The sequence below is a fragment of the Cenococcum geophilum genome (genome assembly GCF_001692895.1).
Source record: "Cenococcum geophilum 1.58 unplaced genomic scaffold K441scaffold_46, whole genome shotgun sequence".
NCBI classification, from domain to species: domain Eukaryota; kingdom Fungi; phylum Ascomycota; class Dothideomycetes; order Gloniales; family Gloniaceae; genus Cenococcum; species Cenococcum geophilum.
In genome coordinates this window covers 1,046,678-1,059,804 of record NW_027137604.1, presented here as the reverse complement: position 1 = coordinate 1,059,804, position 13,127 = coordinate 1,046,678, and the positions used below count along the sequence as shown (strand labels likewise).

General features: G+C 45.0%; 5 protein-coding genes across 5 annotated transcripts; 2 read left to right on the top strand and 3 right to left on the bottom strand.

Annotated features, from left to right (window-relative positions):
* Window positions 1-576: 576 nt before the first annotated feature.
* Window positions 577-762, bottom strand: K441DRAFT_578887 (uncharacterized protein; the record flags this gene model as incomplete). The annotated part of the gene is made up of 1 exon (XM_067644311.1): window positions 577-762. A coding segment is annotated over one exon (186 nt), but the record flags the coding sequence as incomplete, so codon positions are not given.
* A 2,883-nt stretch (window positions 763-3,645) lies between these two features.
* K441DRAFT_578858 (HET-domain-containing protein) lies at window positions 3,646-4,056 on the top strand (the record flags this gene model as incomplete). The annotated part of the gene is made up of 1 exon (XM_067644308.1): window positions 3,646-4,056. The coding sequence occupies one exon, from the start codon at window positions 3,646-3,648 to the stop codon at window positions 4,054-4,056; it is 411 nt and encodes a 136-aa protein (XP_067500171.1).
* Window positions 4,057-4,314: 258 nt separating this feature from the next.
* K441DRAFT_617682 (uncharacterized protein) lies at window positions 4,315-6,802 on the top strand (the record flags this gene model as incomplete). Its single annotated transcript, XM_067645808.1, has 3 exons — window positions 4,315-5,243; window positions 5,292-5,988; window positions 6,041-6,802. 3 exons carry the CDS (start codon window positions 4,315-4,317, stop codon window positions 6,800-6,802), a joined length of 2,388 nt encoding a protein of 795 aa, XP_067500170.1.
* A 3,409-nt stretch (window positions 6,803-10,211) lies between these two features.
* Window positions 10,212-11,325, bottom strand: K441DRAFT_665977 (uncharacterized protein). Its single transcript, XM_067649589.1, has 3 exons — window positions 10,999-11,325; window positions 10,642-10,754; window positions 10,212-10,558 (listed from the first exon to the last, which is right to left on the bottom strand). The coding sequence occupies exons 1-3, from the start codon at window positions 11,120-11,122 to the stop codon at window positions 10,460-10,462; spliced, it is 336 nt and encodes a 111-aa protein (XP_067500169.1). The 5' UTR covers window positions 11,123-11,325; the 3' UTR covers window positions 10,212-10,459.
* Window positions 11,326-12,332: 1,007 nt separating this feature from the next.
* On the bottom strand, window positions 12,333-13,026 carry K441DRAFT_689398 (uncharacterized protein; the record flags this gene model as incomplete). Its single annotated transcript, XM_067652289.1, has 2 exons — window positions 12,333-12,644; window positions 12,754-13,026. 2 exons carry the CDS (start codon window positions 13,024-13,026, stop codon window positions 12,333-12,335), a joined length of 585 nt encoding a protein of 194 aa, XP_067500168.1.
* Window positions 13,027-13,127: the final 101 nt, after the last annotated feature.

Sequence of the window (13,127 nt, the reverse complement as noted above, 5' to 3'; positions counted from 1 at the left end):
TCTCTCTACCTTTATAAGAGCTATAATTAGAGTCTTATTACCATTCTCTTGCTACCCCTTATAGAGCTTAAGGCGCTCTAGTGCATCTAAAGCCTTATTAAGCTTAATAACTTATAGCTTAACCTCCTTATTGCTTTCTTTATTATCTAGCGCGTTATATAAAGTAATAATTAAGACTTTAATTACTTCCTATAATATAGAGGCCTTAGGCTCTATTAAAGCGTCCTCCCTATTTGTATTAATAAAATTACTAATAGGAATTAATTGCCTAATTTGCCCTACCTAGCTAAGCTACTATAAATATACCTCTAATTTAGCCTTAAGCTAAGGCTTACTATACCCGCTTAGCGTACCTTAGGGGCCCTTACGGGGTCTAAAGATTATTAAATATATAAAGCAATTCATTACGGTTTAAGGGTTAATTTTATACTATGCTATAATAGCCCACTAAATAGCCCTAAGTACGTTTATCGTCTTAAGGGGGTTCCTATCTTATTATACCTAATCTACTATATAGGACAGCCAGTAGCGGCGGTAATAGGCTTTAAAGGTTTAAATTATACCCTAATCTAGAGGCTAATAGAAAAAGGTAACGTTTTTAGGCAGAAATTTAACCCTAGTATTAAGCAAGCTGGCGCGCTCTAATATTATAAGTATATCCCCAGTATGGCCAGGAGCGGAATTAATAAGTAGGAGGACCTTTCTGCCGCCTATTAAGCCGTTAAACCACTTAATATAATTAAGGAATATTAACGCCGTTATCTAGGCCTTCTTATTAAACCTTTAGGCGAAGTTAAGGCCCCTAAGGTTACTACGCTACGTGCTAAAATATTAAGGATTTTTTACTCTTTTAATAATTTATAGGGGTACAATATAGCTGCCATCTGCGTTGCTGCGGTAAATAGTTATAATACGCTCCTTCTACTTTTTAGTGCCTAATTGCCCTATAGTTGCAAGTCCTATATCTAGCGTGGCCTTATAGAAAAGCCCTGCCTTATCTATATTATAGACGTCTTAATTTAGGTACGCATTTATAACAACCCTAAGCTCTTATATACGTTCCTTAGCGCCCTTTATATCTACTAACCTAGCCTTACTATATAGTTTCTGTCTTAATATTTAATTTCTCTTCTTAAAGTTATTAACCTAACCGCTTAAGAAGCTAGGCTATTATTAACCCTGATAATACGCCATTATATTCTAAAGCTTTATTACTATAGCCTAAATAAGGTTACTAGTAATAAGTATATCAGCGGCCTATATCCGCTATTGCTATTTAAATAGCGCTTCTTTAAGCTTAGGATTGTTAGGAGCTCTACCCCCCCTAAAGCCCTTCTAGCCGCGCTAAAGGACTAGTAAATTAAGGTACTTATATTTAGGCTTTAAGGAGTCTAATATAATAGACTGTTAAATAGGGCGATAAAATTAATTGGTAAAAAAGCGAGTAGTGTTTCTCTAAGGTTTTCTAGGGTTCTTACGGCAGTATACCCGGATCTGCTGCCTTTTATACTCTAAAATACTATAGCGGCGGAGGTGCTTAGGGCCGTCCTTAGGCTTCGCCATTGTATAGGGCAAGAGGGGTATTAAATTAATGAATATTAATGGCTACGGTGCTGGTTTATAGGCTTAAGAGTAAGGGGTTAATGCTTCTAAAAATAGGGGTTTTAACCCTATAATAGCTCGTGCTATACCGTTCTTATATAAGAGAGCTTTAAACGTAACGGCGTATTAAATTTAAACGTAAGCCTTATAAACCTCATAGTAAAATTAACTGTTTATGGCTATTGACCGTTATACCGTAGAGGAACGGTGTACCAAGATAACGTTAAAACGCGGCTTTACTGTATTTGCAGATCTTCTTAGCACCCCTTTAAAAAAAAACTTTAATATTTTGGATAAATTATTAAATATTATAGCTTTTAAAGCAGACTTATTACGTTTTATACTTATATTAGACTCCCTTAATATAGAGGAGTTATTAAACTGCTAGTAAAAGAAAACTTTTAACCTATAAATACTGGTTAGTAGGGATTTGTTTCGCAAATCCTATCTCTCTATTATGCTGCGCAGCCCCCGGGGGACTGCGCTGTGGGGGCTGCTTTGCAATAGGGGGTAAGCCTTAAGCAGAGCCTTATGTAGAGCTTTAGTAGAGCTTTGTATAGAGCTTTAAGCAGAGCTTTAAGTGGAGCTTTAATAGGGCTTTAATAGGGCTTTAAGTAGAGCCTTGTGCAGAGCTTTAAGCAGAGCTTCGATAGAGCTTTAAATAGAGCTTCGAGCAGAGCTTCGAGCAGAGGTTAGTTAGATATTTAAGTAGAGGTTTAATAAAGCTTCTCTATATAGACCTTGTATTTAGGCTTATTTTTAAAGGCTTTGTAAAGGGCTTTATATAGAGCTTTAAACAGAGCTTTATATAGGCGTTTGTGCAGGCGTTCGTGTAGACATTTATAGAGACGTTTGTAAAGACGTTTGTATAGACGATTGTATAGGCAATTATATGGATATTTAATTAATTAATTGTATAGGCGTTCGTACGGGCGTTTGTACAGGTAATTAATTAATTAATCGATTAATTATATAGGCGTTTGTACGGGTAATCGTGCGATATTTATGGAGCCGTTTGTAGAGACGGTTGTATAGCGACTAATTGTATAGGCGTTCGTACGGCCGATTGTAGAACCTTCCTAGTATATTAGTACTGCGTGTTAGTAGAGCTTTAGAGCTCTATATAGGGCTTCGAGTAAAGCTTTGAGCAGAGCTTTGAGCAGAGCTTTGAGCAGAGCTCTGAGTAGAGCTTTAGGTAGAGCTTCGCGTAGAGCTTCCGCAGAGCTTAGGTAGAGCTCCGTGCAGAGCTTCGTGTATAGCTCCGTGTATAGCTTACCCCTAAGCTCGTCCGCGAAGGTCCTCGCGAAGGTCCTTATAAAGCTCTCTACCTCTACGCAGACGTAGAGCTTATAACTATATTAGGGCCCGTATAATAACGTATAGGGGGTGTATTGTTTTGATGGTGTATCTGCATGTTTTCTACAACGGTCTTAATTGTATCTAGAGTGGAAACCTCGTCCGGCTTAATATTTGCGGGATCAAACCCAACATATATAAAGCAGCCATTTTGTGCGCGTTTGACACCGCGGGGCATTGTGGGTAGTGTGAGAGCTAATGCGGGGTATAGGCTTTGGTTGATCTGAAAGCGGTCGATGGAGGGCTCAGAATAAGTGAAGAAGTTAAAAGTGTCTCGCTTAAGTAAGCTGGGAGCTAAGCCTAAGTGAGCTTCCTCGTGACCCCTCACATAGTTATCGCCCTGCGCAAGAGCAAAGAAGTCAAGCAGAATGTGAAGCCTTGCTGCGCCACACCCTAGCATTGGCTCCAACAACATGCACAACGCGCCAGCCAATGAGAGTTCCGGAATATTATTACGATAGGGTGGGGCTCATGGCATAGCCCCTTCTTCAAGTTGTCTGAAATACTCCTCCTAGATCGTCTGGCCGCCAAATCTATTCTTCGCCAAATGTTCAACCTTTTTGCTTCTCCTCTTAACGCATTACTCTAGACAGCTACGCATGATATCTTCCTCCAACGAGGCGAGTCATTGTGTTCGCATCTGTCTCGTAAATTCCCCTCTTCCGTCCTCTCAAATCTCGCATCAAGATGCGTCTCTTAGAACTTAAAGATAATGGCGACTTTAGCCTAACCGAATTTATTGGAGACAATATTCCCCGATATGCGATTCTTTCTCATACTTGGGGAGCTGATAGCGAAGAGGTCACCTGCAAAGACCTGGCGGAGGGTACCGGTAAGAATAAGGCTGGCTATAACAAGATCCGATTCTGCGGAGAACGAGCTGCTTGCGATGGCCTACAATACTTCTGGGTAGACACATGTTGCATCGACAAAACAAACAACACTGAGCTCTCGGAGGCTATCAACTCTATGTTTCGCTGGTACCGTGATGCGGCTAAATGCTATGTGTACCTGTCAGACGTTTCGGCACGTGGCTATAATATGAACGATCAAATCTCCCTGTTTACGTGGGAATCGGCTTTTCGGAAAAGCAGATAGTTCACTCGTGGCTGGACGCTTCAAGAGCTTATTGCTCCAGCATCAGTTGAATTCTTCTCTATAAATCGCGAGCGACTCGGGGACAAGAAATCTCTGGAGCGACAAGTTCATGAAATAACGGAGATTGCTATTGAAGCTCTTCAAGGAAGGCCTTTGTTTTATTTCGGCGTTGGAGAGAGAATGTCATGGGCAGCAAAACGTGAGACCAAACGTGAAGAAGACAAGGTGTACTCTCTGCTGGGCATTTTCGACATCCACATGCCGCTCATCTACGGTGAAGGGAGGGAGAATGCGTTAATTCGGCTGCGGGAGGAGCTCGACAAGCGTTCAAAGGATTTTCAGCTTGACAGGCTGCCGAATGTTTCACAAGCTGCCTTTAATTCATATGAGAAACAGCATGAGTCTACCTGCCTTGAAAACACTCGAGTTGAAGTTCTTCAAGAAATAAGAGACTGGGCTCACGGACGCGATGACAGACCTATCTTCTGGTTGAATGGCCTTGCTGGCACTGGGAAGTCAACTATTGCCCGCACCGTTGCCCGAGAGAACGACCAAAATGGATGTCTTGGAGCGAGCTTCTTCTTCTCCCGTGGTGGAGGAGACTTAGCACACGCCGGCAAGTTCTTTCCAACTATTGCCGTACAACTATCAAAAAGGATACCAGCTCTCAAAAATCTCATATATACATTAGTGGAGAAGCATAACGATATCGCAAGCCACTCGCTCGATGACCAATGGCGCCACCTTATCCTGACACCATTCACAAGGTTAGACAATAGTTTCCATCAGTCACGGCTTCTCATAGTCATCGATGCATTAGATGAGTGCGAAGAAGATAAAGATGTTCGTGTTCTATTGCGATTACTTTCAGAGATTAAAGATATTACTACCGTTCAATTCCGAATTTTCATCACTAGCAGGCCGGAAACTCCACTTCGGCTCGGATTTCGTCAAATGCCGTCAATTTACCATCACGACTTGGTCCTTGATGAGATATCCCGAGAGGTTGTGGATCGGGACATCTTAACATTCTTTAAGATGCAGTTTTCAGAGATCCGAGAGATTTTTGAGGAAGTCGCTCCTGACTGGCCTGGCGAACACAGACTCAATCTCCTTGTCAACAAGTCCGAGGGGTTATTCATCTATGCTGCAACAGTCTGTCGCTTTCTCAAAAGTAATTACCATTGGTCACCTGATGACCTGCTCAGCGTTTTCGTTCCCGATATCCACGACAGTGAATCTCGGAAGCGTAAACGAAGCACACCTCTGAAATCACCATATTTAGAGCTCGACAAGATGTACACTCAAATACTAAGCTATTCACTAAAGCACATTGAAGATCTGCGAGACAAAGCTCACATTGCAAACGAGATGAAGAATATCATTAGCGCTATTGCGGTCGTGTCTCAACCCCTCTCGCCTATGGTCCTAGGCCGTCTTTTGGATATAGAGTACACCGCAATTCATCGGGGGTTAAGACCTCTAAGGTCATTATTTAACGTGCCAGACGATGAGAGCTCTCCGATTTTCCCTTTACATCCATCATTCCGAGACTTTCTTTTTGATCGTCAAAGATGTACCAGTCAACATTTTTCCATCACAGAACAGGAGGTGCATAAGGGAATGGCTGAGCATTGTATAAATCTCCTATCAAATATTCTCAATCACGATATTTGCAATGTTAAGCGACATGGAATATTAGTCTCAGATGTTAAGACGTCGACAATTCAAAAATATTTACCTCCAGAGGCCCAGTATGCCTGCATATACTGGGTGCAACATGTGCTGAAGAGTGGGACTAAACTTTCTGACGACAACTGGGTTCATGAATTTCTTAATCGAAACGTCTTTCACTGGCTTGAGGCACTTAGTTGGATAGGAAGGCTCACCGATGGCATACATGCCACAACAGCCTTAGAATTAGGCCTGTCGGTGAGTTTATCATATAAATAATTTGGGTATCTAAGCTGACCGAATCTATAAGAACACGGAGGGCCCCAGTCTTTTAAGGCTAGTTCACGATACCAAAAGATTTGCACAGTATAGTCGATCAGCGATTGAACAGGCGCCGCTGCAAGTATACGCTTCTGCGTTGATATTTGCACCAAAAAGGAGTGTAATTCGGGAGCAATTCAAAAACCAGATACCGCGGTTGATAGAACGACTCCCCGAAACAGAAGAGGTATGGAGCGCCACTCTACAGACGCTCGAGGGGCATTCGGGCTACGTCAACGTCGTAGCCTTCTCGCCAGACGGGACCGTCGTGGCGTCAGCATCGGATGACAAGACCGTCAAGCTATGGGACGCGCAGTCAGGACAGGAGCGGCAGACACTTAGGGGGCATTCGGACTGCGTCAAAGCCGTGGCCTTCTCGCCAGACGGGACCGTCGTGGCGTCGGCGTCGTGGGACAAAACCGTCAGGCTGTGGGACGCGCGGTCGGGACAGGGGCGGCAGACGCTCCAGGTCTGTGCAATTATTCAGGAGCTTTGCTTCACCAGCGATGGAAATTACCTCCTCACGGATAGGGGAGTCCTCGACGTCATCTCCAACGCTTCTATGTCAGTGCAAGCTCGACCAGCCCTGCGCCCAAGACTATTCGTAAAAGAGCAGTGGGTAACTCTGGGGTCCGAGAACTTACTTTGGCTTCCTCCCGATTATCGCGCTAGTTGCGTTGCCGTTCGGGGGAGAACTGTCGTTCTAGGGCATTCGTCAGGCCGAGTGTCAATGTTCGAGTTCCTCGTCTGACGAGGATAAAGTGTGTGAAGAGGATCGGGGCAGAGAGCCAATAATGAGGCGTACAATTTCGCTTGGAACGTTCAGTAGAGGAGACTCTGGGCCAGGGCTGACTGGAAGACGAGGAGATGGCCTAAAGGAGGGAGGCTCTAACTTCGTGTCTATGATCACTGCTGCATCGAACTCTTTGGCATAGATCATTATTGACCTGTGATGGGCGCTGGAGGATGACGGACGACGATGGAGAACGACACTGGAAGATGCTAAAAAGCCGGCCAAGCATAATTGCGATGAGCCTGGTCTGTTAGCATTCACGTCCGGTATCTTAGTATGTCGTGACGGCCTACCCGCCAGTGCTTGTTCCCCCAAATCATATGAGAGTAGTCGTAAGGCTTCGGCGGCAAGTCTGGGTTAATCGTCTCTATGACCTACTCGAGGATCATCAGCGCGAACAGGCCACGTACCCCGCTGCCACCGAGCGCGAGCAGGCGGAGCTCCTTGTCGGGCATGGTGGTGGTTGACTGATGTGGAAGCTTCTACGTTTGCAAGGTAGGCCTTCGGAGCTCCTTGTCGGGCATGGCCAGAGGGCGGCTGCTGCTGTGGGTCTAATGATATGTCCATAAAGTAGGGCTGGCTGCGCAGTTGAGGCGTTTGACATGAGTTTAGACCGTCGCACGTATCGCGGTGCAACTAATCTCTTGTTGATCTTCAAGCGACTATGCGGCCGTATAGGCATTTCTATCGTAAGAGAGCATGTCCGCAGCGGCTGTTTGCTGGCTTGAGTACGGAGGTCGCTGTCTAAAGGTTTTGCACTTTCCTAATTAGAAAGTTTAGCCTACCGCCCAGTAGAATATTATATATTTTATTACTAAAGTTTAAATAAGAGGAAATAGAGGCGATTAATTGATTAATTAATAAGCTAGTTAGTTTTGAGGTTGCGAGGTCTGCGCGACCGTAGGTTCCTGCCCTATTCTAGCTCCGCTGGCGGCTCTATGAGGTTGTAAGGGCTTACTCGGGTGCATCACCCGAGGGCTCTCAGGGGTACGTATTAGCCACCCGATCGAGCCACCCCCCCGATCGAGCCACCCGCCGATCGCGATTCAAATCACCCCTTTTCTGATGCATCTTACCTTTCCTACACCACAACCATGGACTCTACGGCTGTCGCACCGCTTGAACTNGATCAAGAAGCTCGAATGCAAATTGCGATTAAGCTTTTAGAAGCCAACCCCGACCAATCTATTCGTCAGCTTGCTAAATCTCACCACCTACCGCGATCAACTCTTAACCACCGTTAGAAGGGGCGCCGGTCGTGCAAGGAGTCTCATCAAGCCCAGCAAATGCTCTCAGTCTTTAAGGAAGACTCTATCGTTAAATGAATTAATACTATGGGAAGCTAGGGGTGGCCACCTCAAATCTAGCATCTTAAATCTATGGCTAAAGATCTTCTCAAAGCAAAAAAGTGTTCTACGGAGCTTGGCCAACACTGGTATAAGAACTTCCTTAATCGCCACCCAGAACTTAAAGCTCGATTTGCTAGATGTCTTAATCAAAAGCGAAAGGACGCCGAAGACCCCGAGATTATTAAAGATTAGTTTAAGCTGTACGCAGCTACGGTCGCCAAGTACGGAATTTCTAAGGGAGATTAATATAATATGGATGAGAAGGGAATCGCAATAGGAGTTGGTAATAAGATTAAGGTGTTAATATCACGGTCGGAGGCTAAGGTTTTCACTACAGAGGCAGGCACTCGCGAGTGGGTGTCCTTAATCGAATGCATATTAGGAAATTGATATCGGCTGCCTCCTTATATTATCTTTAAAGGAAAGCAAATACAACGAGCTTGGATAACTCCACGCCTTAATCGCTAGGCGGTTATCTAAGTGAGCGATTTAGGGTGGATAAATTCGGATATTGCTCTCAACTGGTTGCACCACTTTAAATTATATATAAACCCACGACTCTAAGGAATCTATCGCTTATTGATTCTTAATGGCCACAAGAGCCACGTATTAATGTAATTCATCGAGTATTACGAGGCTTATAAGATCGTGGCTCTCTGCCTCCCCCCACATTCGACGCATAGACTTCAACCTCTCAACGTCGGCGTATTTGGTCCCTTGGCGCGAGCTTACAAAAAGCACCTCCATAACTCTGCACTCTACGGAGCCTTAAGTATCACTAAGTTAGAGTTCTTGCAATACTATTAAGCTGCGCGTAATAAAGCTATATCTTTAACTAATATAGCTAGTGCGTGGCGGGCAACAGGTCTTATTCCCCTTAATCCTTCTACTGTTATCAAAGATCCGGCCTAAGACTTCTCCTTTTGCAAGCCTTACAAATAAGAATGGTGTTCGAATTAATATTCCTATCTCTCCTTCTGTAGGAGAGAAGATTAATAAAGTCGTTGATCTAATTCTACAAGGTGCACCACCCCTACATTTAGAAGCAATACTCGATCTACAGCAAATAGCTTTAAGCACTCTTACTAATAAGATTGTTCTTCAGCGTGTCAGTACGGAGCTTATAGAGAAGCAGAAGAGACAACGTCGTGGCAAGGAGAAGACGTCATATGGGAAGGCACGAGTTTTATCAGTAGGGGAGGCTCTTAAGAAGAACCAAGAGAGGGAGGAAAAGGAGCAGGAGGAGGCTACCCAAAAGGAAAGACGTGGAGCTCTACAAGGTGTTATCACGTTCGCGAAGAAGGTGTGGAAGGAACTACCTATGCAGGACGAAGTTTTTAAATAGTATTAATAGAATTGACGTTTTGGGTGAGAGTCTGTGCATACGAGAGCTCTGCTCAGAGCGTGGCCCGATCGGGACGATGTCTCAATCGGGAGGGTGGCTCGATCGGGGGGGTGGCTCGATCGGGTGACTAATACGTTAGCCTCGGCTAAGCCTGAAAAGCTCCCCGGACCTGCATCATCGGTTCGTCTCTGTACGAGGATATTGCCCTACCCTACTCTTTGCCATATCGTCCTCTTCTATCGACTCTCCTGACTTATGCTCGGCTTGCCTACTCCCTACCGTATACCCTGGCAATATGCCTCACAGAAGTCCTCTGGTTGAGCAGTAAACGTCTCGCCGCTGCCTTCTTCCTACTTTCTTAGTAATTATTTAACTAGATATTTAGTATTTTAAATGCGGGTTTTAAGCCTTAAGCAATAATATGGCGTGGATCTGAGATCAAATCCACTCCAGATCCCACGTGCCATATCTAAATAGGAATAATAGTTACCTATATAGGCTAGCTCGCCATTTTGGACCCAATTGGCGTGAGTGTTCGCGCCGGTCCAAATAGATCACTGTTAGGAGTATGTACCAGAATGGATTCCAGAAACACTAACGGTATGGATGAACACTGAAAACTCATTTTTAGGCAGGCGGTTTTTGTTGAGGTGTAGAATGGTATTGGGGTAAGTGTTTAACACTATGGTTACAAGTCCAGCAAAGGTAACGAGTAATTGAGCATGGTAAAGTACGCGGATGATTTTCTCCAGCAATAATATTTATCAAACAGCTCTAACACTAACACTAACAAATACAAATCTGATTCCCCTCAGACCGCGAACATGCGCGTGGGATTCAGGTTTTCTACCAATTCCATGATCAATACACTCTAGTACCCTTGGTCTTTTAGCTGGCCGTAAAAAAAAACAAAGTGGTTCTTCATTTCTTGTACTCGTGTTCAGCAGTTCTCTCAGTTTCCTTTTGCAGTTGTTTGATAGTTTCTTCTGTCGCATCGATTTCGTCGCGGTCCGCTTTGATCTATTCCGATTTCCGCATTAGCCACACAGTTCAAAAAAGGGTTAAGTGTATCTCCAAACAATGGAAACAAGAGGTGTTCGTACAATACTCTCACTATCCGAAGCCAGCGGTTCCTTCCAATGTCCCTTGCCTTCCTTTTGCTTCCTTAGCAGGTCCTGCTTGTGTTCCTCCACCTCCTTTGCGCGTTCTTCATTACCTAAGTTTGAAAATATCAGTGAAAATATTGCATGTGAGATGCAGGTCTCGTAAGATCAAAGGAAGGCTGCCAAGCCCGCGGTGTAGGAACGTATTTTCCTGGCTCCACAGACAGCGGTACCCTGGAACTTAAAGAAAGCTGCCTATCTAGCCAATTGCACACTCCATCAAGAATGGAGCCTCTCAGCCCGTTGTGCGGACTATTGATGACTGCGTAATGTTGCTAGGAAGAGGGGTTACCATACCAAGCTCTGATTCCTTCACGGACAATCTCCCTGCAGAGGTTTGAAGCCCTGCCCGTTGTGAGAAACGGTATAAGACGAAGCTACTACGTCGCATTGCGAATGTGACGTTTCTGAACGCTGACATGGTGGTGGTTGACTGATGTGGAAGCTTCTACGTTTGCAAGGTAGGGCTTAGATGTCCGAGACTTTCAATGCCTTTTCCGGGCGTAGAGGTGAGATAGGAGCGTGAGGAGCTAGTTAGGCTAATTAAAAAAGCGTTATAGGTATGCGAGGTGCTTGAGCGATTGTCTGCAGTTTTCGATGGTAAAGGCTGGAGGAAAGGAAAACTGTTTGGCTGTTGATAGAATATATCAAGAGCTAAGCTCCAAGGGATGTCGTCATACCAAGACGATTATCACTATTACGTACTAGGCTTGAAGGAGGTGGTACCAAGTTTCAGCTGTTGCGAAGGTCATCACTCTCGAGTATCTGTGGAGGGAATCAGGAATGAAGTGTGATCAAAGCTGTGATTTGAATCCTATGACAAAAAATTTCCACTACCTAATTTAGAGGCGTGTTTCGTAGAATTGTTCGCAAAATAGTCCGACGTCCGGGTAGAAGATCAGTAAAAATGACCCCCAATTAGCTTCCTTTGGGGGGATATAAAGTCGATCCCAACTGATACAAAAAAACGAAAAAGCACACAATTGACCGCGTAGTCTCATCCCAGCGTACAGTATCGAGAGACAAAGATCCAACATGATGTGATGGAGATATGCACCTGAACCCAAAACCCGACACCGCCGCTGTTTCTCAAAGACTCGCGCCATGGTATACCAGCCCTACGTAAACCCGCCTGCCCATACAAAAGAAATCTACCCTTTGAAGGGCTCCAAACAAAAGCAGGAGCTGGGTAACGATAAACTTTGCAGAACACCAACGCTACAGAACACCTTTATCTGTAACCGAATTTTTTCTTTGGGAGTCTTGACAATTAAAAAAAAAGTAATTCCGAGATGAGACCCTGTATAACACCAAAACATTGCAGACCACCATCATGCGTAACGCTGGAAGACATGTCGGGACCAAATGCGTTCTAATCGATCGATAAAGAAGAAAGATGTTTTCGCTACATCGCAACGCCGTTGCCCGTGATTTAGAGTGGTATCCCCAAAAATGTCGAAGAATATTGTTGCGGATTTGTACAAAACGAGTTGATGAGTATGAACGGATCCTCCGGTCGGAAAATCGGGAAGAATATCAAATAGATCCTGGGGTAGCCACTAGTCTAGCAACGAAGCGCGCCGCAATGCAAATCGAATAGAAATCGCTCCGGCCTCCTGCCTGCAGGGGCATTACCAGCGTCGACCCATGAACTGTTGCTGGATCTGCCTGTTTGGTGAGACAGATGGAGGCGGGCTGGCAACAGCTCGCGTGGATGGATCGACTATTGGAATTGCATTGCGAGTTCGTTGAGCTAGTGGCTGATGAAGTTTAGTTTGCGATGAATTTTGCTGTGGTTGATATCCGGCCGGCGTATATGGATTCGGTGCAGATGATAATACAAAGCTGGGAGTAGGCTGCAGCTGATGCTGAAGAGGAGACGATTCGGGCGAGCCGCTCGATAAAGACGATCGATCAGATCCAGAGGAGTGAATGGATTGAAGCTGTCCATAGCGGATCAGCATCTTATAAGATGTGTATACAGCTAATGCGATACCCGGAAGGACGAGGTATCGAGATGGACAAGACGAAAGCAAAAGCAGGTCAACTTACATCATCTTCAGTGAGTAGATGGAAAGGACAGAACATCTCGTCGTCCTCTAAGTCGAATGATCTTGCTGCTTCGAAATCCCTTCGAAATGCGGTGATACTCGGTGCTTCTACAACGAACTCCTTGGGAGTGCGAACCTGCCGAAACTGCTTGTGGTTGTGAGCAGCCGATAAGCGCGGAGCTCTCCGCGATCGGCCCCCGTGGTGATTATGGGAGGTGTGCGCATTCATGTGCGACGGGTGATGCTGTCCACCGTAGTTGAAGAACTGTGACATGATGGCAGAGGTATTGGAGATGGCAGTTTGATGGAGACGGTTGAGGCTGTCGCAAAATGTGTTCGGGGCTGAGTGCTGGGCGAGTGAGACCGAATTAAGGC

What these genes read in the sequence shown, in the direction of transcription:
- K441DRAFT_665977 (XM_067649589.1), bottom strand. Translation starts at nt 11,122, where the DNA reads ATGTCAGCGTTCAGAAACGTCACATTCGCAATGCGACGTAGTAGCTTC. An exon ending in CGTGAAGGAATCAGAGCTTG is followed by an intron (nt 10,755 to 10,998) that starts GTATGGTAACCC and finishes TTTCAAACTTAG; the next exon opens with GTAATGAAGAACGCGCAAAG. An exon ending in CTTCGGATAGTGAGAGTATT is followed by an intron (nt 10,559 to 10,641) that starts GTACGAACACCT and finishes AAATCGGAATAG; the next exon opens with ATCAAAGCGGACCGCGACGA.